Here is a 26,786-nt window from a genome sequence, read left to right on the forward strand (position 1 = left end):
TAATATGGAAAAGGAAAATTTGAGCATACAGCCACAAACTCTATGCATGCAATTTATATATATATGCAATAATTGCTCCATCCTAACTAAACGATACCAATTGCGTCGAGATACATGTCCAGTCTCTCTTAAAATATATTTATGGTACCACTCTCAATCACATTCCCAGGGAGTTTATTCCATTCGCTTACAACAGAGTAAGTGAAGAAGTTTTTGGTTGTATCAAGATTAGCCCTCCTTGCTTGGAACTTCATACCATTTCCTCGAGTTACAGTCTCGGCAATTACTGTGAATAGCTTGCTTGAATCAGTATTACTAAAGCCTTTTAGAATCTTAAAACATTCAATCAGTTGTCCCCTGAGTCTCCGTTTTCTAAGAGAGAATAGGTTTAATTCCCCGAGTCTCTCGAGGTATGGTATATTCCTCAGGGACGGGATTAACTTGGTAGCCTTAAGCTGGACAGCTTCCAGTATTTCTATATCATTAATTAGGTGAGGCGCCCAAAATTGCACTGCAAACTCTAAGTGTGACCTGACTATGCTTTTGTATAGTGGGATTACAATATCTTTGCTTTTATATGTAAAATGTCTTTTGATGAAGCCTAGGGCCCTGTTGGCTTTATTAGCGGTAGAGATACATTGATTCGAACATTTCAGATCGTCTGAAATTAGTACGCCTAGATCTTTAACTAGTGAGGACTTGCTAATGATTTGGCCCTTCATTTCGTAATCATACCTTTTGTTTTTCTTCCCACATTGCAGTACCTGACATTTGCTTACATTGAAGGGCATTTGCCATTTTTCTGACCACTTGATAATTTTATTAAGGTCATTTTGAAGGCTAATTCTGTCTTCTTCAGTTAATATAGTGTTGCCGATTTTTGTGTCGTCTGCAAATTTAGAAATGAAGTTGTTTAGGCCAACATCGATATCGTTAATATACATAATAAATAGGACTGGTCCCAACACCGATCCCTGAGGAACACCACTGGTCACTGGAGCCCAGTCTGACTCCACTCCATTTATAACGACTCGTTGCTTTCTCTCACTTAACCAGCAACGTACCCACCTATGAATATTTCTGTCAATTCCAAGTGATCTTACTTTTGTCATTAGTTTATTATGCGGCACTTTGTCAAAGGCTTTCTGGAGGTCTAAGTAGATTATATCAAGTGACCTGGTAGAGAGAGAGAGAGAGAGAGAGAGAGAGAGAGAGAGAGAGAAAGGAGGGGACCGTGTGCGAGCTGGAGACTGAGAGAGAGGTGGGGGGGGAGGGAAGACCGTACGAAAGAGAGAGAGAGAGAGAGAGAGAGAGAGAGGGGGGGGGGCAGATTACAGACGTGTTTAAAGGTAGGGAAGCAGCCACTGTCAAACCAGATCGTCACCAACCACTTCCACAACTACTACTACCACCACTTAACCACCTCTACCACCACTACCACTACCAGAGGGCCACCCAACGTATCCATGGCCATCTTCCTTCTCTATTTGGCCGCCGCCCTGGCCATAGCGGCGGGCCAGGATCTAGGTACGTTAAAATGGCCACTTTAAATATTTGCGCCGAGGAAAAAAAACTCGACAGTAATCATTTTCGTATTCTCTACAAAAATTACGTTTAAACAGAAAAAATACTGCGTGAAAATGGCTCTCCCGTTACATCAAACACTAGCCGAATAATCCTTGTCTTTCACGGCGTTTGAAAAAGTGCTTATTATTTTCATGGGTAATTTGAGGCGTAACTTTGTCTAGCAAGAACTTGATATTGCTATTTTCACACAGTACTGATGTATTTTGGGCGGAATTTATGCTAACGCTGGGGAAACTATCAATAGCGATATTTTCAACTTCCCCAAAACTCAAAATTCGTCAGTTACACCCGACGACCGTTTTTTTTTTTTTTTTTTTTTTTAATTTGGGGCACATCATCCACTCATTCGAACGCTCGGTGGTAATCATATAACCTAATGAAGCCTGGTGGTTTAGTGGGTTAATGTTCTCCAAGCGGATTGAGTCTATAAGGGTTTACATCGGAGGAGAGGTTGAGATTTACTGCTCACATCTATGTCAAACTGAATTGAAATGTGTTGCTAGCCTAATAATAATATTATAGCGGAAAAAAATAATACTAATACTAATACTGCTACTACTACTAATACTAACAATAATAACTACAGTAATAATAATAACAACGCCAGACCTACAGTAACACTAATAATAATAACGCCAGACGTAAGTTATCGCACGGGTATAAACTAACCTACACTGCACCCCTACAGGTTACATCCAAAACTTCCAGCAGACAGACCAAGGCGACCAGTATATCGAGCTCTCGTGGGATTTTGTTGCGGGAGACGCCACGTACGCGCTGCACAAGTACAGCCTCACCACCGACAACGATTTCTCCAGTGATGAGAGGTGCCCGGCCGCTTCCTGCACCACCGTTGTCGACTACCTAGAGCCCTGCCAGGAACACTATTTCGAGCTGGTCCCTTACTTCACCGATCCCTCTGGTGGGTCGGACGTTCTTGGTGACAGCGCCAACACCACTGGCTACACCAATGATCTGCGTGAGTCCAGCACATGGCTAAATGATCAGTTGGCTTGAGATATCTCTACACCAGGGATGGGGAACCTGTCTCCTATTAAGGGCCATTAGGATATTTTTAACTTCATTCACGGACCATACAAAATTATCAGCTTCGTGGGCCTGATCAAATGGTCTTGCGGGCCTTATACGGCCCGGAGGCCGGACGTTCCCCACCCCTGCTCTACACGATAAAACTGCATGACACACAAACATGGGTGTTATATGAGACGTGTTATACAAAGCTTGGTGGTCCTGATCCTGTTAACACCACTGGATATCCCGGTGATAAGAGTTAGGATATACTTAAACACTAAATTAACTTCAGAGACGCACACAAGACAGACTAACTTACTCTTGTCCCGAGTTAGATTACGCACGAGGCTAATTACGAGGTACACAAAAGTCAGTGTGATTAAAGAAATGTCTAACTTTAAACTTTACTAAGTTCAGAAAATAATTAGGCTAACTAGAAGCTATAACAACAACTGAACACCTCACACACCATCTCTACCACGCATAATATGGTATCTCCTACCTCACTCACCCCACAAACTACACAACCCCCATTCCCTCACATCACCTAACCATGTCTTCCCCATATCGCAGTCTGGAGAACCCCACAGGATTCCCATTCCTTCACACGCCCTAACCTTCATGTCCTCCCCGTATTGCAGTACCAAGGGAGCCCCACACAACCCCTATTCCCCCACAGGACCTAATCTCCATCTCTTTCCCACATCACAGTCCCTGGAGCTGCAAGCAACGTTGCAATTGCTGGTGAAGATGACGATGGCACGACCCTCCAATGGAATGCCCCAACTGAGAACGGAGCTTGTGTGGACCATTATGAAGTGTGCTTCAGACTGGATGGAAAAGTTGACACCATCTGCGATACTGTAAGTGTGATGGACACAGTAGTATAAGTAAGAACGATAACTGCATTTTGGGTGAATGTTGCTCTGGGTGTACTGGAATCACACGTCAGGTTACAGTTTGAGAAAGTAAGAGTCTGCTGTTTGAGACAATACTAGCAACAAAAAAAAAAAACAAAAAAAAAAAAAAAGTGGTGGAGGCAGTAGTGAAGGCGAGACATCGAAATCAGATGTATTTTGCTATAACCTTTCTGTCTTGAAGTGGTACCTGTAACATAGTCTTTTAAAAGGCTGTTTTATAATTACGATACAACCAAATTAACTGTACCAAATTGCAGCATACAGCCGAATAAACTCTCTTCAAATTACAGTACAGCCAAATTAACTGTTTTGAAATGGTGAAGGGACCAAATTAACCATCATGGAACAGCACTACAATCAAGTTAATAGCCTTGAAACGACACCGTCATGGAATTAATCAAGTGACAGCACAACTTCCGGACCATTAAGCTACATAAATTCAGCTGACAGACCGAAGAACGAAGAGAAAATTTACTTCCTCTGGTAAACGAGAGAGAGAGAGAGAGAGAGAGAGAGAGAGAGAGTTAAAAATACAACGAGGGGAACAGCTTAAACGAAGATGTACTGAACTATCATGTGTAAAAATCTGTTGACAATCTCCCGCCATCACTGTCCTGCCTTCCATTGTTCTCATCCTTCCCTGAACGTTTTGTCGCTGCTTCTCATACTCTATCGTTATGTGCTTTATTGCTGTCACCTAATAACCTTTCATGTTCTCATCTTTCCCTCAATGACTTGGTGTATTCTTTCTTTTCATACTCTTTAGGTGCTTCAAACTGATGTCGGATAAAACAAAGGCCCGAATTCTCCCTAACACCTCGTTCAATTTATTTTGCTAACTGCTCCTTACTATTCTCTTCAGTGACATTTAAAATTATTCAAATACAGTCATACTCATCACAGATAACATACACACTAATATTAACTAGCCGTATCAAAAACTAAATAACTGAGGAAGAGGTATTAGGGAGCTTCTTTAACCCTTACACCGCGGGCATGTTTACCTATGTTTTGCGTGTCCCGCAGGGTTATTCGGGCTCCGACAGACTCTCAAAAAATATTTGCCAAAAATCAGTTATTAGTCCTAGAATATTAAAATTAAGTATGCTTATGGCAACATTCGCGGCCTTTCATCTAACTTTCGCTCTGTTGAGCACCACCTCTCCTCCTCTAAACCTCACCTTTTTCTAACGGAGACTCAGCTGTCTGAGGCAACTGACAGCAAACCCTTTTCTGTATCCTCCTACTTTCTCTATACTCATTTCAAAGCCAAAGGTGGCTGTTGTGTATACATACGCAACGACTTATCTTGCTCTCGTGTTCCTGAACTTGATTCTTCTGAATTCTCCACTCTCTGGCTTCGGCTTTCCTGTCATTCTCTGACTAAATCTATCTGTGCTGTTTACTTATCCCCTAATTCTACTGACTATCAAAAATTCTTCGACTATCTTACTTCTACGATGGAACACATTCTGTCCATTTCTCCTTTCTCTGAAATCTCCATTCTTGGAGATTTCAATGTTCACCACCACCTTTGGCTCTCCTCTCCTTTCACGGATCCACCTGGTGAACAAGCCTACATCTTTTCTATCCTTAATGACCTAGAGCAGCTTGTACAGCACCCTACCCGTATCCCTGACCGCCTTGGAGAGAGCTCCAACATACTTGACCTCTTCCTCACAACTAATCCTTCTACTTACTCTGTTAATCTTTTCTCTCCGTTGGGCTCCTCCGATCACAAACTTATTACCTTAACCTGTCCTACCGCTCCAGTACGGCCTGCGGACCCTCCAGGGAAACGTCGTCTCTGGCATTTTGGAGCCGCGGACTGGGAGGCCCTCAGGCAGTGCTTCTTTGATTTTCCCTGGAATGATTATTGCTTCCATGGCCGTGAGCCATCTGAGTGTGCCTTGCGCATTACGGAGGTTATTCTCTCGGGCATGGAAGCATACATTCCTTTCTCATATCCTTTGACTAACGCAAGAAAGCCTTGGTTTAATCACGCTTGTTCTAATGCTGTCTGCAACAAGGAGAAGGCCTACAAAAGGTACCGGAGCCAACCCACCCCTGAATCACATAATCTTTACGTTTCTGCCCGGAATCATGCTTAGTCTGTTCTTCGCTCTACTAAAAATAATTTCATCCATACTAAATGCTCTCAACTCTCCAACTCGAATTCTTCCCGCTCCTTCTGGCACCTTGCCAAAAATCTTTCTAACAACTTTACCTCATCATCCTTCCCTCCTCTTTTCTACTCTGATGGTTCTGTAGCTATTTCTTCTACTGATAAAGCAGATCTCTTCGCACAGACTTTCTCCTCCAATTCCACCTTAGACGATTCCGGTGCTGTTCCTCCATCACTTCCCCCCTCTGACTTCCTCTTGGCTGACATTAAAATTTCTTCAGTTGATGTATTTTCTGCCATTACTGGCCTCAGTACTAACAAGGCATATGGGCCTGATGGGGTCCCTCCTGTTGTTCTCAAAAACTGTGCTTCTGTGCTTACACCCTGCCTAGGCAAACTATTTCGCCTTTGTCTGTCAACTTGTACCTTTCCTTCTTGCTGGAAGTTTGCTCTCATTCAGCCAGTCCCAAAGAAGGGTGACCACTCCCAACCCTCCAACTATCGTTCAATTGCTTTAACGTCCTGTATTTCAAAAGTTTTCGGGTCAATTCTTAATAGAAAAATTTTAAGGCATCTTTCCTATCACAACCTTCTTTCCGATCGTCAGTATGGGTTCCGTCAGGGACGCTCCACAGGCGATCTTCTCACCTACCTTTCAGACTCCTGGTCATCCTCCTTTCGAGACTTTGGCGAAAGCTTTGCCATTGCACTTGACATCTCAAACGCTTTCGATCGAGTCTGGCATAAATCTTTAATTTCCAAACTGCCCTCCTACGGCTTCCTTTCTGGTCGTTCTATAGCTGCTGTCGTAGACGGCCATCGTTCTTCTCCTAGATCTATCAACAGTGGTGTTCCCCAGGGCTCTGTCCTATCACCAACTCTCTTCCTTTTATTCATCAATGATCTTCTAAGCTGTACATCTAACCCTATCCACTCATACGCTGATGACTCCACCCTTCACCTTTCCATTCGGTTCCCGCAACGCCCATCTCAACAGTTACTTCAAGAAACAAGGGATGAGGCTATGGCACACCTAATGTCTGACTTGCCTCATATCTCTGACTGGGGTAAAAATAATATGGTTGTCTTTAATGCATCTAAGACTCAGTTCTTACACTTATCAACCCGACAAAATCTTCCACAGGTATACCCACTAATGTTTAATAATATTCAGATTAATCCTGCATCATCCTTGAACATGCTTGGGGTTTCATTTACTCGGGACTTATCTTGGAAAGATCATATTACATCTCTTGTAAAATCTGCTTCCAAGAGATTGGGTGTGCTAAGCCGACTCCGCTCTTTCTTTACCCCTGCACAATTGTTGACTCTATACAGGGGTTTTATCCGCCCCTGTGTGGAGTACAACTCTCATGTGTGGGGAGGCTCCCCACATACAGCTCTTCTCAATAGGGTGGAGTCAAAGGCTTTTCGTCTCATTAACTCTCCTCCTCTTACTGACTCCCTTCAACCTCTGTCTCTTCGCCGCACTGTTGCATCTTTATCTCTTTTCTATCGCTACTTTAATGGTCACTGCTCCTCTGAACTGTCTGCTTGCATTCCTCCACCTCTACGACGGGCGCGTAGCACCCGTCTGGCAGCAAACTCTCATCCCTTTTCTGTCCAACTCTCTAATGCAAGAGTTAACCGTTACTCCCAGTCTTTCATTTATGCAACAGGTCAGCTCTGGAACTGTCTCCCTCTGTCTGTATTTCCTTCTGCCTATGATCTCCAGTCTTTCAAACGTAGTGTGTCCAGGCATCTCAAAATGATCGGATCTTGAATTTGGCTCTCTATTGTATTTTGTTTTTCTCTTGGAGGGAACTGTTACTGCGGGCTCATGCCTTTGATTCCTTCTTCCTCGCATTTAAAAAAAAAAAAAAAAAAAAAAAAAAAAAAAAAAAAAACATACCTTCAGCTTTCTCCTGGGATGTTTGTTGAGCCTTCGTCGATTACCGTAGGACTTGTGGAGACTTCTGAAGTTGGGTAACGAAGTCTCCACTTTACACTTCCCGACAACCCGTAATATGATTACCACAGCCAGATATTAACACTATAAACACTACTCTATGATTATCAAGTAGTATGGGATCCATACTCCAAAAAAAACCCACTGTGAAAGCAATGAAAATTACGAGCGCGTATGACCTTCCCACTTGCGCTAGTTCGCTCTTGGTACTCTGTCATTCATTATTCACTTTATATTTCTATTACTATATAACACTTATATATATCTGGAGTTTTTATCCATAAGTTTCCTTCAGTAGTATTAGTTTATTGTCACTGAAGTCATTCAATTTTTCATTCAGTAAAATATGTAGAGAGCCACGGATTCACTTTCACTGTTATAACATCAAGTATTTGTACTCATTTTCTTATATTACTAATTACTTACATTACTACTTACATTTTCTATTGTATCTTCAATATTTACCCTTCTATTTTACTTACACTATGTTATTCACTGTCACTTTCAGTAAGATAAAACTATAATACACTGTTCAATCATATGTACTGAACATCCATTGCTTTCACTTGCTATTTACACATTATTTTCACATTACTTTCCTTTCCCACTTGCACTTTTAGAACTGCTTCTGGCTGTGGTAATCAAAGAAGCAGGTAACACAGAGGGGAACCTGGCACTCAGCGCACTGCCAAGAGGTGCGTTTGTGCTCAGGTTTGCTTCGGGTGGTATGTGCACACACCTGGCACCTGCGGATCGCAGCCTTCCTTTTGCCTGTGGCAGGCATTAGCACCAGTCTGTGCCGATCCATGTACGCCCTCTGCTCAAGTCCGTCGGGAGGTGTTACTTGATGGTGCCTTGGAGTTGCTGCTGTCACCCTACCATATCTTTCTAGCAGCTGCTGAACACAAGTCCTGGCGAACAACCTCAGGGAGAAGGACTTGGCTGGGTTGACCTTCATCTTGTACAGGATGAAGGCGTTCAGCATCGTCATGTCTATGAGATGCAGAAAAACTTTCCTGTACCACCTAGTACTCTTCCTAAGGCAGTCGATCTCACCAATCATCATGTCGGACTTGTCCACCAGCCGCATGTTGATATTGTAGTCTAACACAGCATCAGGTTTCATCACAGGTTCGCTTGTCCTACGGTCGACCTTCCCACTGTCTGTCATTTCCCCTTTATGTACGGTGGTGAGCATGTGCACGACCCTCTTGTCATGCCACCGTATTGCCAGCATCTTCTCAGACTTGCGTAGGTGCACGTCTCCTCGCTGTGAGGTTCCTGCCTCTGGGAATTTAGGGAAGTGGGCACGATTACTTTTGACAGTACCACAGGAGCCAATGCCGTACTCTGAAAGGTATTTGGCAAGTTTCGGTGCTGTATAATAGTTGTCTGTATACAGCACATGATTCCCACCAAAATACTTTTCAAGGAGCACTTTCACTACACAGCCTGAGAAGCCAAGGGGGTGTGTTTTATGCAGATCGACAGTGCGGGCTGAATAAATGACGAAGTCAAGGATGTACCCCGTCTTACAGTCGCACAGTACAAAGAACTTGATTCCAAGGCGATGGCGTTTGCTTGGAATGTACTGCACAAACCGAAGATGTCCTCTGAACAAAACCAAGGATTCGTCAATGACAACCTTCTGAAAGGGGTGGAAGAATGACATAAACTTATCCTTCATTCTGCTCAGAATCTCCCGGATCTTCCAGAGTGGGTCGGTTTGGGAAGGTACATCGTTGTCGGCAAAGTGCAGGTTTCCCAAGATGTTCCGGAAGCGATCTCTGGCCATGTACTTATTGAAGGTGGGTGAGGGTAGTAAGAGGTCCATGGACCAGTATTCTGCCAACTCATGCTTCTTTGAGTGTGGCATGAGAAGGATGAGGGCGAAGAACACAAACAGCTCCTGCACTCCCAGCATGGACCACTGTTGCATCTTGGCTGCACCTGTACCACTTGCAACACGTTGTGATTCATACCTGTTGGTCTCATCACATATGTGCTGCATGACTTCGTCATCTAGGAAGGCCAAAAGGAAGTCCACACACTCAGCATCATCGTCAAGAGTGAAGGAAGGCTGTACTCCTGAGGAACTCTCATCAAAATCTAAATGTCCTGGGACAAAATCGGACCCTTCTGTCCACACGAAGGCGTCCAGGATTCCCTGTCGTGGCAGTGTAGGGTGGGTGAGGGTGGTGGGTGGCTGTGAGGGAGATTTACCACGTTCAAGGTCACTCGCATTGACCCTGAGTTGCCGTACAGCACTAGCAGCCCTTACTCTAGTAGCAACTCTACTTTTACGGGTCAGGGATTTACCTCTTCCTCTATGGCCTGCCTTCACTGTTGATGCTGGTGGTGACTCCGACGACGAAGACTCCGGAGATAATTCAGCAGAAGAAGAGGAAGAAATGAGTGAAGTGGGGCTTGGGGAACGGGGAGGTGAATCAACTCGGGACTCATGGCGGGCTGGGTCAAGCGGGGCTATTGTTCTGGGGCTAACACGCCGTCTTTTCACTCCCTTCCCAAATTCCTTCCCTTGCTGCACTAACGGCTCCTTTCCCTTGAAGCTAGGGATAACTTTGGACACTGAAGCACTCGTACTAGTACTTTCTGGCAAGATTTCCTCACCCGGCTCATCACACGAATCCCCCGAAGGGTCAAAATCACTATCCATCATCACCATTGACAATTCCGCTAGTTCATGTTCCACTGCAGAGTCACTTAGTCCTTTCTTGCTTCCCTCACGAGTTTTTCTGCATGTAGAGGTCACGGGGCCCTTTGCAATGGGCGCAGAAGCGGCAGAAATGCCGGGGCGCGAGTGCAACATGTTTTGACCACAGTGGAGGACAAGGAACTAAATGCCATGGCTTACCTGAGAAGGGAAGGGTTGACAGTGACAATGAGGATGACAGCTGCTAACTTACATGCTAATATATTATTGGTAGAAAATCTCGGCAATACATAAAGAAATAGGTAGTTCCAGGTGAATGTAAATGTCACTTAGGCTTCTCCCTTCCTTTCTGATATATATTTTTATTACAGAAATAGATTACAAGGCATAATTCAAAGGGGAAATTACCATGGTAGTGTACCGAATGAATGCATGTGAGGTGTTGTCAGGTGATAATTAGCCAATTCCTGGTGTATACCATTATCACTTACCTTATTTATATATATATATATATATATTATTTTGTATAAGTATAGGGCATAGGGCTTATTTCAATGGATGAAATCTGTGGAAAAATCCGGGGAAGATTTGCTTAGCGCAGCGCGGCTGGGGAGGTGAGAGGACAGGGTAATGGAGGGCAGGTAGGGAGGAGAGTCAGGAAGGGGGGAAAATCGCTAAAATGTCAACAATGGATGGGAGTACAGATGAGATTTGGAGTGCGGACTAGTGTTGGACATTGGCAGTACTGATAGATGATACAAGTCACCACTTGAAAGCCCGGGATAATTCAAAATAACACAGAATCACAAAAGTGACGCCCCGCGGTATGATCCATTGCTCCCGAGCATCTCGAAAGTAACGCCCGCGGTTAAGGGGTAACTGAAAGGCATACGAACCTAACACTTTCCATCATTACAATTGGAAGGGAGGTATTGGCCAACTTTTTATTGTTTCACGGTGTTTCTATTTTACCAGACTAACTTGGCCGCTCCCACAATTTGAATATTTATAATCATGGATCCATAAATTCAATAAGCCTTAGTAGGAATGGGTCTCCTTGGTTATGTGTCAAACCGGAGCTTCAAACACAGCACAGCACTACTGGCAGTCAACTGAAGAGGTTAGGAATTGTCAGGTTACAAAAAATGCACTACAGTACACCAGAACTTTGCTTTAATGGACTAAATGGGGGAAACCTGATCCAATAAAGCCGATAATCCATTACATCTGACAGTATCCCCGAGGTGGGATTTCAAGCACATGTTTGAAAATAAATAAGTACAGTAGCACATTCTAGTACTAAAAATGAAAACTCTACCTATTTTACCCTAACTTGACCCACAATTTCACCATTTTGCAGTTATTTCACATCCTTCTCAAAACGCTTCTTCATGAGTAGTACAGTATTACTATAGTCTGTTTTGACAACTCAGCAATCATGATGGGGAGATAACAAGAACAGGCTAGGCTGGAGTAAAATGGGTAGGAAACATACGTATTGTGATCCAGTGCACTCCATTTAAATATGCATTGTGAACCACTGCACCTCATTTAATGGACACTGTTCGTTATAACCGATGGAAATCTGGTTGCCTTTATGGTGTCCACTAAGTCCACTACCCAGTGTACCAAGGTCTGTTAGGGTCTACTATACGAGATGTGTTCAGAAAGTATCTGAACTTTGACTTTAAAAAATTATATAGCTAACCTGTCGAGTTAGGACACTAATCCCCCTCAAAGTAGGCCCCTTCTGACTTGACACATGTAGGCCAGTGTTCTTTCCACTGCCTGAAGCATTTTTCAAAGCTGATTTTTGGTATCTCCTGCAGGTGCTTCATCGCATTTGTCATGATCTCTTCTCTTGACTCAAATCAGGAGCCCTTTAGTGAAGTCTAGCGCTTGGGGAATAACCAAAAGTTGCACGAAGCCATGTCTGGTGTGTAGGGAGCCTGCTGGACCTGCAGGATGTTGTGCCTGGCCAAAATTCCAGAATCAGTTGAGAAGAATCGGCAGATGTTGCCATCGTGCAGCTTCAATTTGCCACTTTCCAAAGGTCTGGTCTCTTCCACCGAACTGTATCACAAAGATGACGGATAACATTGTGGCAGCAATGTTTTTTGCCAGTCTGACCTTCTGGTGCGAATTCGTGATGCACAACACCACGGTAGTCAGAAGAAAAAAAATGTCAACATGCGAATGCAATTCACCTTGCTGCGGACCTGTTGTGCTTTTTTTTTTTCTTTGGCCATGGCGACCCTGCATGCTTTCACTGGGATGACTGTGCTTTGGTTTCTGGGTCGTAACCTTACACCCGTCTCATCTCCAGTGATAACAGTCTTCAGAAAGTCTGGATGGTGATTTGCACACTCCAGCATGTCTTGAGCAACGTTCATCCGAGAGAAGAGATCAAGAAGAATGCAATGAAGCGCCTACAAGAAATACTGAAATCCGACTTTGAAAAATGTTTCAAGCAGTGAAAAGGACGCTGGGCTACATGTGGAACATGGACTTTTTTTTTTCCCTTTGTTTTTCCTTCCTCCATTCATTATTTCGTTAAAAAAAAAAAAAAAAACAGAAGGGGCCTGCTTTGAGGGGAATTAGTGTCCTAGCTCAACAGGTTAGCTACTGTATTTTTTTTTTTTTTTAGACCCTATAGTCGGATACTTCCCGGACAGACCTAGCATCACCAAACGAACCACTTTTACCCTTCTCCTCCCAATTCCCCCAGACAACAGACACACAGATCACCATGGCAGATATGCAAGCCTGTGGCCTCTACCACGTCAAGATCACCCCAATCACGCCATCAGGACTGTCCGCACCCACTCTTGATGAGACCGTCCAAACACGTCAAGATGGTAGGTAGAGCACAAAGATGGCCTAATATTTCACTTCTTCGGTATCTTAAAATCTGCTCAACTTTTATTCATCCCTAATTTCCTCTCCCAACTTTTGTTTGTTTCTGTTTTTCCTATCCTTTGTTGTCAAATGAAGTCCTTATTATACAGTACATTAGAGATTCATGCCACAATATTACCCTTTTATTTATGCAACTGGTACTGTGAACTGGGTGAACCCAGCAAATCAGCTGCTGTGGCATTCAATAAATTCTTATGTATGAGCATACAGACGTTGGGGGAACAGACTTTCTGACCACCACTAGGTGGCGGAGAAAGTCAAGGCACAAATACAGTGGACGAACAGAAGGGAGGAAGGACAGGAGGAAGTAGTCCATACAAGGAGAGTGGAAAGATTGCATGAGGATGGAAAAAAGGCAGATAATGAGAGAGAAGTGGAGGAGCAATTGGGTAAATATGATTTGGATCAGATGGGAGAGGTGGAAGGTGTATGCAAGATATTCATAAAAGAAATCTGTGCAGCACGTGAGGTGGTGTGTGGGGTGAAGAAGACAAGAGGGAGTGTGAGGAACAGCATGGTGGAAAGAGGAGGTAAGATAAGCTGTGCTGCAAAAGAGGAAAGCATACAGTATAGTGAATGGATTGCAAGCAGAGGCGTGGAGGAAATTGCGAGACGGAAGAGAGAATTATACTGTATGTAGAGAGGACAAGAGAGGTGAAAAGATTAGTAAGAGAGAGTAAAATGAGCGTGGATGAGGAATTTGGAAGGACTTTAACTCTTTCTTGGTCTTTGGATGCGGATTCGCCTCCAACCTAGAAGTGTCCAACCAACTCTGTAGACGTGAACCGCATTCAAAGAAATATTCACCATAAATCAGGAACTGCATCTAGCGTCCTGGTCTGGTATAAGCCTGATTGAATTTCCAGTTCGGTGATACTATTTTCACTCATGGGAAAATTCGAAAACGTGACCACAAAAACGCTTAGGAAGAAAGTGGTATAAGCACTCCAATGCGCTCTTTCAATGTATACTCTTCATAACTTTTTTACTTTATGCAATATCACTTCCTTTTTTCTTTGATCTTATTCTAAGAACTCTCAGCTTTCTAACGGTATAAAAATAAATCCGCTAATCCAAATACTTCGGGGTTAAAATGATCTGAAAAAAAAAAAAAAATCGAGCGCGCAGATTTGGTAAAAACTTTATGTGCTCTTTCAACGTATACTCGTCATAACTTTTTTACTTTATGCAATATGACATCCTTTTTTCTTTCACTTTATTCTACGAAGTCTCAGCTTTCTAACGGTATAAAACAAATCCACTAATCCACATATTTCAAGGTGAAAAAATGATCGGAAAAGAATAAATTTGAGTGCCTGGCAGAGAAGGAGGGAGGGAGTGAAAGATGAAATGCAAACTGATAGTGATGACGGCAGAAAAAGTGAGCAGATGGAGAGAACAGTAAAGGAACTGTTAAACGTAGTGAATGAAAGTTATGCGAGTGTAAGTGGCAGGGGAATGGCTGGGAGGAGGGAAGTGAGAAAGGAGGAAGAGATCAGTAGGATGCAAGTAGTGGAAGCAATGAAGAAAGTCAAAATGGGGAAAGCCCCAGGAATTGAAAGAGTGTGTGGTGAAATGATGAAGCATGGGGGAGAGATAGTAGTAAAATGGATATGGAAGATGTGCAGACTGGCTTGGGAGGAAGGTAGAGTCCCGGAGAATTGAAAGTCAGGTATAAATATTCCCTTGTACAAAGGGAAAGGGGAAAAAGAAGTGTGTGGTAATCATAGGGGCATTTGTCTTCTTAGTGAAATAGGAGAAGTATGTGGTAGGATACTTTATGACAGAGTTTGGGAAACAACAGGGGAATTAGCTGGAGAAGAACAGGGAGGTTTTAGGATGGCAAGAGGTTGTGTAGATCAGATATTCATTCTTAGGTCTTTAGTGGAAAAATTTTTAGAGAAAGGAAAGGGGTTGTATGTGGCCTTCATGGATTTGAAGAAAGCATATGACAGGGTGGATAGACAAGGATTGTGGAAAGTATTAAGAATATATGGAGTAAATGGGAAGCTGTTGCAGGCTGTGAAGAGTATGTATGAGAGTGCTAAGGCTGCAGTGCGTGTGGATGGTGAACTGAGCGAATTTTTCCATCTGAATGTTAGACTGAAACAGGGATGTGTCATGTCTCCATGGTTGTTCAATCTGCATATGGATGGGGTTATGAGATACAAGGCAGGGCAGTGGATGTTGAAGCCACCCTAATGAGAGAGGGCAGCATTCGGAAACTTCCTGTGCTGTTGTTTGCAGATGATACTGTGTTGTTGAGACGAAGGGGAGCTGCAAGGCTTGGTAAATGAGTCTGGGAATGTGTAAGAAACGGAATCAAATGTGAATGTAGGAAAGAGTAAAGTTATGGTCTCCAGGAGAAGTGAATGTAGGAAAGAGTAAAGTTATGGTCTCCAGGAGAAATGAAGTCACTGAAAGTACAGTGAGGTTGGATGGTGAGGAAATGGAAAATGTGAGAGCGTTTAAGTACCTGGGTAGTGCGATGAATAAGGATGGAAGGGAGGGTGAAGTGCTTGAAAGGTTACAGCAGGGATGAAGTGTTGCTGGTTCTTTGAAAGCAATGATAAGAAATAGGGAAGTGAGCATGGAGGAAAAAAAAAAAAAAAAAAAGGTCATTACATGACAGTATTGTGACACCAACCCTAACGTATGGAAGCGAAGACTGGACCTTCTTGGAAGGACACAAGTCAAGAGTGAGAGCAGTGGAAATGAGTTATTGGAAAGGAGCCTGTGGAGTCACATGGAGAGACAGACTGACAAATGAGGAAGTGAAGGAGTGTTGTGGTGTGGAAGTGTATGTGATAGACAGCGTTAGGAGAAATCCACTGAGGTGGTTTGGCCAAGCGGAGAGGATGGAGAGCGAGAGTCAAACGAGGAGAGTGAATGCGAGTGAGGTGGAGGGGAGGAGAAAGAGGGGTAGGTCGAAGATCAGAAGGAGGGATGGAGTGGAGAGGTATATGAGAGAGGAGGATCTCTTGTGTTTGTTCACATTCTCTCATTTTTGGTAAATTTCGTCACTAATACAGTTCTTTACGCTGATTCCACATTTGAACATATTCTGAGGGAGTGTTTTTTTTTTTTTTTTACGTTAGGTTAGGTTAACTGATAATAAGAATTAGGTTAGTTAATATGAGAGAGGAGGTGTGAATTGAAAGCAGGGCTGTGAAATGGCGAAGGACAGGGTGACGTGGAAGCGATTTGTTTGTGACCACCTCTTATGGGATTAAGGTGTCTGGCAACAGATAGATAGACAGAATAATAACAGCAAACAATATTTAAGCATAACCACAATAGATCCAAAAATCTAAGTTATGCCGCAGTAAGCATCGACAGACGTAAGCACTGGTGGTGGATGTGCTCAGTGGCGCTGTCCTGAACGCGGCTGTAACGAGTGGATTTGTCAGGAAAGGAAGGTGGTTTGAGGCTGGCACGCTTCTGTTATGCACCATGGCTGTGTTTATCTATGCATGGGGCAAGATGAATGTTATATTTTATTATTTGTTATTATTATTATTATTATTATTATTATTATCATTATCATTAACCCGTCACGTCCCGAGCTATTTCGCACCTCTGACACCCCCCAATCCGGAGGTATTTTCGATTTTTTTTTTTTTTTGGCTAAAACTTCCACTTTTGGTGAGAAACATCGAATATTCATAGAGAAATCGATCACCTGAGGTTTAAAATACTCGATCCAGGTAGGAGTACCTCCTTACCTGACTGGGTTTTCTAACAGGCTAGCACTGAAGAAAACGAGTTCTATGGGAGGGTAACTATTTCACACAACTCATAAATGGTATTTATTTATTTACTAGGTACGAATTTATATGTAGTATGAAAGCATATTGGTTTTCAAGCATTAATATAGGCATTATAAGCATTGTTTCACTCACTAACTCATCACCATACCTGACCTTCTTTTTCCACATTACCTGATCATTATTTCTGACTGTTTCTTCTTCTAATGCTATGTAAACTTTGTCCTCCACATTGTCATCGATTGGGGAATCACTCTGGCCCTGAATATCTTTACTGACCAGGTCACTGGTAACAGGTGAATTACCGAGACAATGGCGTGAGGGGGGGAGGGGGGAGGTTATGCGGTGTAAGGCATTGTCCTTGCTTGGCATCTTGTAGAGGAATAGAGGAAGGTGTCCCGTGTATACGTACGAAAAATCACACGCGAAAATTGAAAACTGTGCAAATTAGGGACCTTGCAATTGCACGACGTACCAGTACGTCGCAGGGACTGGCAAATGCAAAATGTTGCAATGTACCCATATGTCAACGGGACGGGGCGGGTTAACTATTCTCACCTAACCTAACTCTTTAATAAATAATCTCTTCCAAAAATTAAGTTTAAATATGGAATCAGCTTTAAAAATTGTATTAGTGACAAAATACAAATAAAAATGGAAGAACGTGCACCAAACACAAAAGATCCGAGAGGGGTGTGTGAGCTGGGGGGAAGGCAGTGAAATGGCAAGGGACAGGGCGACATGGAGGCGATTTGTTTGTGGCCACCCCTTGTGGGATTATGGTGTCTGGCTATAGACAGACAGACAGACAGATACTATACTCCTAGGCCTGTATTCTCGTCGGTTTAGGAAGCTCCCTAACACATCTTCCTTACCGATTTACTTTTAGAACTGGCTGGTTATTATGCTTTTGTACGTTTTATATGAAGAGCATGGTGATTTTGGATGGATTTATGTAATACAGAAGAGGATAGTAAGTGCAATTAAAATATAAATCGCTGGAAAAATGGTGCTAGGGAGGCTTTCTGAACCGACGAGAACATGGGTTCTACGCTGAGAGAAACTTGGTATGTTTCTTTGCCTTGTATTTCACCTTCTCTGACTAATATTCCTAAGTTGAGAGGGTCAGAGTGTGTCTCTTGGTTACTATACATCAGGACGCAACATGACAAATATACCCCAAATGTGACAGGGATACGAACCCCTTCAAGTAAAGTCATGTTGGATATGTTTTTCTGCTCAAAAAACAGTCAGTTGGGAAAGGATGCCTACAATTGATCATGCTGTACATATATATATATATATATATATATATATATATATATATATATCAAATAAACACTTCAGTGGAAACAAGGTCTCACAAGAGGCACAGCGCTGAATCCATGTGAGAACACAGAAGAAAAAAAAAAAAAAGCAGATTTGGACAAGGGAAAGCACACTAAGCAAAGTAAAAACGTTCCCTTGTTTCAAAATAACTTCGGAACTATTTGTATTTTTATGCATGTCTTCTTGCGTATTAATTTCCTTAGCTCTTCATCTTTTGAACAAATATTACATTCCTTTAGCTATTTCTCTGTTTTAACCTGGTACCTTCTTCTCATGTCTTCAGTGCCAGGTCCCCCCCAGGACGTGGTGGTGGGCCTCATCACACAGGAGACCATTCAGATGCTTTGGAACGACCCCGTCATTAACCCGCTTTGTGTTGACAGGTGAGAGAGAGAGAGAGAGAGAGAGAGAGAGAATGGGTAAACACAGGGGAAAACATAACGAACACGCAACCCACGTAAGGTTTAGGCTCCCCAAGTAAACTCATCCATAGTGCACTGTTATAAACTCATCCATAGTGCACTGTTTCCTTTATGAAACTCAAATTTAGGACAGCGTTCAGAGTCTTTTCTTAGATGAATAAACTGGCAGTAGATAATAAGAATATATTTAAAATTATGCCACGGTGCAGCAAAGGGGTAAGTTCATTTCTAACCTCGTCACAACCAAAGATCTTCCCTCAAAAGGAACATAATCATCTTGAGTTAGCAGCAGTAGGCTCAAAACGAAATGATAACACCCTCCATCATTCCTAACCTCGTCACTACCAAAGATCTTCCCTCAAAATGAACATCATCATCTACAGTCAGCAGCAAGAGGCTCAAAACGAAATGTAAACACCTTCCATCGCCCACTCCAGATACATGATAACCTTTGGCGAGACCCATGCCCTTCTGGATGATGTGTCGATCGAGCCAGGCAGTTTGCGAGTGAGTGGCTACCAGAATGAAGCCACCATCAGTCCACTCCTCCCCTGCACCAACTACACTATCGACATCCGCTCCCAGAATTCCGCTGCGTTGAGTAGTGAGCCGGTGACTAGCTACGCCGCCACTGCTGACACTGGTAAGGAAGATGAGAGAGAGAGAGAGAGAGAGAATTACCAGCTACCCTGAATAAAACCACCTCTACGACTGGCAGGTGATGGTGAAGTGGTTTAATAAGTGATCTGCTGTTGGAAAGGATGTGCGTGTTGATTCCAGACTATGGCAGGGAATAGTCCGATAGTCTGATTTTCTTTTTACTAAACTTTACTGATCTTTCATAAGGCCTACTGACATCATAAAAATATCATGGCCAATACGATCACCTGCCACAGCTTCCAGGACACTAACACGGGCTTCTGGCATCATTCAGCTAAGGTTTCAGTCCACCATTTGTGCGTTAGTAGGTCAAATGAAAGCCTTGAGTAGCAGCTAAGGAAGGTAGCTGTGTAAACCTCAGTGATGCAGGGGTCTTGTGTCTCAGGATTGTGCCTTTTTTAATACCATCACACCAGACCTGAATGAAAAAGTCCTGGTATGTACTGAAAATGAGCAGTGGGTATTATAGTCGCGGTGCCCGACTATGAGGTTGTTATTATCGTGCCCTGGCAGCCTACCATGCAAAAGTGCGTCTGATTTTGTGTATAACATGAGACGCATGTGATTAGTGTATAAAATGTTCGTGTACAATAATATTCGTGTATAATAATATGATTCATGTATAATATGACAGGAAATCGGACGCACTTTTGAATGGTAGGATGCCAGGGTACGATAATAACAACCTCAGAGTCGTGCGCCACGACTATAATGACAACGATACACAGAAAAAAAATGCATTAGAATTACAATGATCTATCTATCTATCTATTGCCAGACGCCTCAATCCCGTTTGGGGTGGCCACAAACAAATCGCCTCCAAGTCGCCCTGTCCCCCGCCATTTCACTACCCTGCTCCCAACTCACACCCCCCTCTCTCATATACCTCTCCACCCCATCCCTCCATCTCATCCTCGGTCTCCCCCTCCCTCTTCCACCCTCCACCTCACTCGCATACACTCTCTTCGTCAGTCTTTCACCCTCCATCCTCTCCACATGGCCAAACCACCTCAGTGTGTTCCTCACAACGCTTCCTATCACATCCACATCAACACCACAACGCTCCTTTATATCCTCATTCGTCAGCCTGTCTCTCCACGTGACTCCACAAGCTCCTCTTAAATAACTCATTTCCACTGCTCTCACTCTTGACTTGTGTCCTTCCAACAACGTCCAAGCTTCACTTCCGTACGTTAGAGTTGGTATCACAATACTGTCATGTAGTAACTTTTTTACTTCCATGCTCACTTCCCTGTTTCTTATCACTGCTTTCAAGGAACCAGCAACCTTTCTTCCCTGCTGTACCCTTTCAAGCACTTCACCCTCTCAAACCTCCATCCTTACTCATCACACTACCCAAATACTTAAACGTACTCACATTTTCCAATTCCTCACCATCCAACCTCGCTATGCATTCACTGACTTCACCTCTCTCAAAGACCATCACTTTACTCTTCCCTACATTCACCTTTAGGTTCCGTTTCTTACACACTCTCTCAAACTCATCCACCAAGCCTTGCAGCTCCCTTCATCTTCACTCAACAACACAGTATCATCTGCAAACAACAGTACAGGAGTTTCCAAACACTGTCCTCTCTCACCAGGGCCACTCCAACATCCACTACCCTACCTTGTACCTCTTTTATTACCCCATCCATGTACAGATTGAACAACCATGGAGACATGACACATCCCTGTTTCAAAGCCAACTTTCAAAGAGAAAAATTCACTTAGTTCACCATCCACACGCACTGCAGCCTTAGCACCATCATACATACTCTTCACAGCATTCAACAACTTCCCATCTACTCCATATATTCTTAACACTTTCCACAATCCTTGTCTATCCACCCTGTCATATGCTTTCTCCAAATCCATGAAAGCCGCATACAACTTCTTTCCCTTCTCTAGAAACTTTTCCACTAAAGATCTAAGAATGAATATCTGATCTACACAACCTCTTCCCTTCCTAAAGCCTCCCTGTTCTTCTCCAACTAATTTCTCTGTTCTTTCTCTAACTCTGTCTATAAGTATCCTACCATACACTTTTCCTATTATACTAAGAAGACAAATGCCCCTATGATTACCACACACTTCTTTTTCCCCTTTTCCTTTGTACAAGGGAATAATTATACCTGACTTCCAATCCTCCGGGACTCTACCTTCCTCCCAGGCCAATCTGCACATCTTCCACATCCATTCTACTACTATCTCTCCCCCATGCTTCAGCATCTCACCACACACTCCATCAATTCCTGGGGCTTTCCCGATTTAACTTTCTTCATTGCTTCCACAACCTCTATCCTACTGATTTCTACCTGTCTTCTCACCTCCCTCCTTCTCCCAGCCATTCCCCAGCCACTTATACTCGCATTACTTCCATCCTCTACGTTCAACAATTCCTTAAAGTGTTCTCTCCATCTGCTCACTTTTTCTCCCTTCTCCACTAGTAATCTACCATGTTTATCTTTCACTCCCCTGCTAACTTCACTTCCACCCTGTCTTACTCTTTTCACTTCTCTCCAGAACATTTTCTTACAGTCCCTCCACTTTACACTCAAATTCCTTCCAAATTCCTCATCCACTCTCTTCTTACTCTCTCTTACTAATCTTTTCACCTCTCTCTTCCTTTCAACATATAACTCTCTCTTCTGCCTCTCAACTTCTTCCACGCCCCTATTTCTCATCCATTCATTGTATGCTTTCTTCTTTTGTGCCACAGCCTGTTTCACCTCTTCAGTCCACCACGCTGTTCCTTGCACCCCCTCCGTCTTCTCTTCCTTCCACACACCACATCACATGCTGCACATATTTCTTCTGTAAATATCTTACACACACCTTCCACGTCTCCCATCTGCTCCAATTCATATTTGCCCAATCGTTCCTCCACTTCTCTCTTATACTCTGCCTTTTTCTCATCCTCTTGTAACCTTTCCACTCTCCTTGCAACTACTCCTTCCTCTTGTCTTTCCCTTCTTCTATTCCTCCATCTTACTTGCATCCTAATTCTGGCCACCACCAAGTAGTGGTCAGAAAGGCCACTCCCCCAACCTCTATAAACTCTTGCATCCAATATACATCTTCGCATCCTTTCATCCACACACACATAATCAATCATTGCCTTCCTTTCATTCAGTTCACCACCCACCCTTCTCATCACTCGCCATGTATACCTGTGGATCATTTTATGCCTGAAGAGGCAGTGTGGCTATTACCAACCCCTCCCAGCACAGATGTCCACTAACGCACTCCCATTCTCATCTATCTCAGCAGGCACACCCCACTCACTAACTATTCCATCCACCTTCACATTACCAACTTTACCATTCATATCACCGATCAAAAACACTCTCTCATTCCTTCCAAACTTTTCCATGCACACTTCCACATTTGTCCAGAACTCTTCTCTCACTCTTCTAGCACGATCTTGCGTTGGCGCATACACACACACAATCGCCCACATTTGTATTCCAACTTTCAACAATGATGCTGATGATAATTTAATATAATATGATAATTTAATGATAATTTAATGATAATTTAATATAATTTTTTACAGAGCCCCTGCCACCACCTTATGTAATCGTGGACCCTGAGGACTCTGACTCTATCCTGGTGATCTGGGGTGATAACGAGGATGACACGTGTGCCGGGGACTTCGTCATCTGCTGGAATGACGGCTTCCATCCCTACGAGACATGCGAGGAAGTGGACGACGGCGGAGACAACAGCTTCATCATCACGGACCTTCTGCCCTGTACTGACTATAACGTGATCATCAATGTGGTGTCGCCTGGAGGAACCAACTACAGTGACCCCACCACCAATCACACCTCAACTGAAGACGTCGGTGAGTCATTCCTCTCTCGAGTCTTTAGTGTTTAAGTCTTAGGCCTGTTATCTGGTGGGCTAAGGCTTTCTAGCACGTTTCATAATCATGTATCATCCTTACTAAATCTGACTTTTCTTGTGCGTACTTTAATGTCACTTTAATACCGACCTGCACTACTTAACATCAAGCACGGAAATATTCAAGCGCCATACGCAGAAAGACACTCCTGAGGAAAGGGTGCAAAGAAGCCTGTTTAGCCACCAAGAAAACAGGCCATAATTTCTTTGGCTATGGAGGCTATCTACCACCTGTTTACAAAGTGATTTATTTTACATACTGCAGTTTACTACGCTCATTTTGTTACATATATTTCATTTTAAATCTGACACTAGCAGAATTGAGTCTGACGAGGTGAAAATAAAAGCCACCTTCATATTACTCCCTGTGAGGTCATTGTATAATGTACTCTTGTCATGTCTCTTGTGAAATTCAGCTCTGCTCTTCAGTTGCTAGATAGGTAGTTGGCTACCATCAACCCTAAAAGGTACTTCAGTACAAATTATGTGTGACTACAACTTGGAAGCTAGACACAATCAGCACTATTAGTTAGATAACTCAGCTGCAGGTACACAGCAATAAAGTCCAAGCTTAGATTCTCATGCATAAAGGTTTTATTAAACAGCACCCGGCCCGGTGTTGAACCTGCAGGTGACTGATGTATCCATCGACCAAATCACCATCACCTTTGATCCCCCGGAGACAGACCCTCAGTGCGTCAAGGAGTACGACATCAACGTCATTGATGAGGACCAAGAGAAATTACTGGATGGAACAGGTATTGCAGAGTTTTCATCAAGAACCATTACGGATAGCATCTCTGGTCTGGAGTCCTGCACGAAGTACCTGATCCGAGTCAGCGCTGTGAGTCCCACAGGGAAGAGGTCTCCCTGGGAGGACGTACGAGACAGAACAACGGGCGACGTACCCTCTGCCCCTCAGGAGCTGGGGGTCAGTGCCTACGACGGGTCCTCCATCACAGTCCAGTGGTTCCAGCCAACTGAAAACTCCCGATGTGTGACTGAGTTCGAACTCTCCTGGAGCGGCCCCACCAATGGTACCGAGACCATCGACAACGAGGGGTCCTTCAAAATGACCTACCAAATAGATGGACTCCAGGCCTGTAGCGAATATACCATCACTCTATATGCCGCGGCAAAAGACGGTGACGGTCCTTTCGACACTGTGACTCAAGAAACTACCTGCTGAGTGTTGCATTAACGGAACATGGAAGCTGCAAGGTTTCCATAGTACTGAATCCCACGTGGTCACTGATGTAATGGAAAGTCAGTGTTGTTGTAAACCTCTTCCACTTATGATTCAACCTCCGCTTTCTCTCTTATAAAGTTCGTCCATTTTGAGCTCTAAACTAAGGTACCTCAAGATTTAATATCACAAATACAACAAAATATACTTAGTACCTCTCTCTCTCTCTCTCTCTCTCTCTCTCATTTAAATAAGGTAAGAATGTGTTGTTCCATTTTTGTCTTGATTTATGTTATTATTAAGCGATGCTTTAGAATCTTTAAATACAGTATATTTTATAGAAACAGCATTCCATTTTTATTTATTCCTGAATCTTTGACAGAAATAATTGCAACAAAAACAAGTTCAGTGAAATCTAGAATGGCACTCAGTAGAGCGCATACCTCCGCCAAGGCCCAACATGAAGTTCCTTTTAATTCAGTCAAGTCTATCCAATATAGAAAAAGACCACCCCCTATAAGAGCATATTTAGATCCGCTAGACCCGGAATTTTATATGGATTCGCGCTAAACTGTACACATTCGTAGATACCAACATTCTAAATGTGCCTGATTTTTTCATCAAGATCCACGCAATATTCACTGAAAATTTTACGAAAAAGTCGAAAACCGCCCCATCTCGCAATGTTAAAGAAAGTGGAAAAAAAAAAAAATCCCGAATCCGCACCTTTATACGGATCCACACCAAAATTTAATGGAGTGTATTCTGGGCCAAGGCCCATTCTTCTACCAAGTTTCGTGGAAATCCGTCCAGTAGTTTTTGTGTAATCTTGCTCACAAACCAACCAACCAACAAACAAATAAACGGACAGGGGTAAATACAGAGGTTATTACGAGACAGCAAATTACGATAATGTAGCAAAGAGGCAATCCTTAGCTGAATAAAACCTTCCAGCAATAGGAATCATACAAATAAGTAAATAAATAATAAACTACTGAATCATGAGTTTCTTTAACCTGGATTATGATTTTTCTCCAAACGTTAAAAGAAAAATCTAGGCAAGGCAAAAAATAAATAAATACATAAATAAATAAATAAAAATGCAGCTACAAATGGAATATATTTTAAACCTTTTGGTAAAAATTCTTTCGAGCTGAATGAACAACTTTAAGATTCAGACATACTTTTCCCGCGTATTATACCATGACAAAGATTCCAGAACAAAGCAAGTGTATGATGAACGGAATCGAAGCCCACAACTGCAGCACAAATTTCAGGTTTAAGACATTCATACCATTACCTTGGCCTAAAATTGCCATCTCTCCATTCTGAATACTGAACTGTACCTGACCTAAAAGTACCATTTCTCCTACTGAATTGTACCTGACCTAAAAGTACCATTTCTCCTACTGAATTGTACCTGACCTAAAAGTACCATTTCTCCTACTGAACTGTACCTGACCTAAAAGTACCATTTCTCCTACTGAACTGTACCTGGCCTAAAAATACCATTTCTCCTACTGAACTGTACCTGACCTAAAAGTACCATTTCTCCTACTGAACTGTACATGACCTAAAAGTACCATTTCTCCTACTGAATTGTACCTGGCCTAAAAGTACCATTTCTCCTACTGAACTGTACCTGGCCTAAAAGTACCATCTCTCCATCCTGAACGCTGAACTGTACCAAGGGATTAACACAAGAATATGGTGCCTGTCACGAAGAAGTGCTATGGAAGGAATGTAGAGTGGTATCGCAGTATTTACACCAGTTGTCAGAGAGAGAGAGAGACTGTCCTGGTATCCCCGTGAAGGGCGACTAAAATGCCCGCCGTGCCCGCCGCCGGACCTCCCACCCCACCACCCCCCACCCCACCACCGGGCCGCCACCGCACCACCACCCCAGGAGGACACAACGGTGGGGTTAGTGACCCCGATCAAGAGGGTCACCAGGACTTCACGATCCTGGGCCCTTGTTCCCCGCAATTGCCCCAACCCCAGGTGACCAGGGAAAGGCAACTACATTGCAGGCGGAGCAATGGTCGTCAGAACAGGGGTGGGACTGAACAAGATTCAGTCCCAGGTAACACCGTATTGACGGCTTTTGTTACACCCTCTAGGGCAGGAGGCCCAAGGGCAGGAGGACCAAGGCTACGGCCTAACAAAGTGTACAAGGGTAAGGCGACCCAAGGCTCTGGCCTTAGTACACCAGAAAGAGAGAGTTGCCCCAGTGCATCCCTCTCTTGCTGTTCTCCCCTTCAGGAGCAACACCGCGCCGACGGTCTTA

At 43.3% G+C, this 26,786-nt stretch overlaps 1 protein-coding gene across 1 annotated transcript; it reads left to right on the forward strand.

Annotated features, from left to right (window-relative positions):
- Positions 1-1,466: 1,466 nt before the first annotated feature.
- On the forward strand, positions 1,467-24,502 carry LOC145402039 (receptor-type tyrosine-protein phosphatase delta-like). The gene is made up of 8 exons (XM_080274136.1): positions 1,467-1,527; positions 2,276-2,566; positions 3,331-3,482; positions 13,036-13,165; positions 18,606-18,705; positions 19,182-19,387; positions 22,964-23,254; positions 23,919-24,502. The coding sequence occupies exons 1-8, from the start codon at positions 1,467-1,469 to the stop codon at positions 24,500-24,502; spliced, it is 1,815 nt and encodes a 604-aa protein (XP_080130262.1).
- Positions 24,503-26,786: the final 2,284 nt, after the last annotated feature.

This window comes from Coenobita brevimanus, chromosome 57 (assembly GCF_032717465.1).
Source record: "Coenobita brevimanus isolate Jiangsu-jjx chromosome 57, ASM3271746v2, whole genome shotgun sequence".
Classification (NCBI taxonomy): domain Eukaryota; kingdom Metazoa; phylum Arthropoda; class Malacostraca; order Decapoda; family Coenobitidae; genus Coenobita; species Coenobita brevimanus.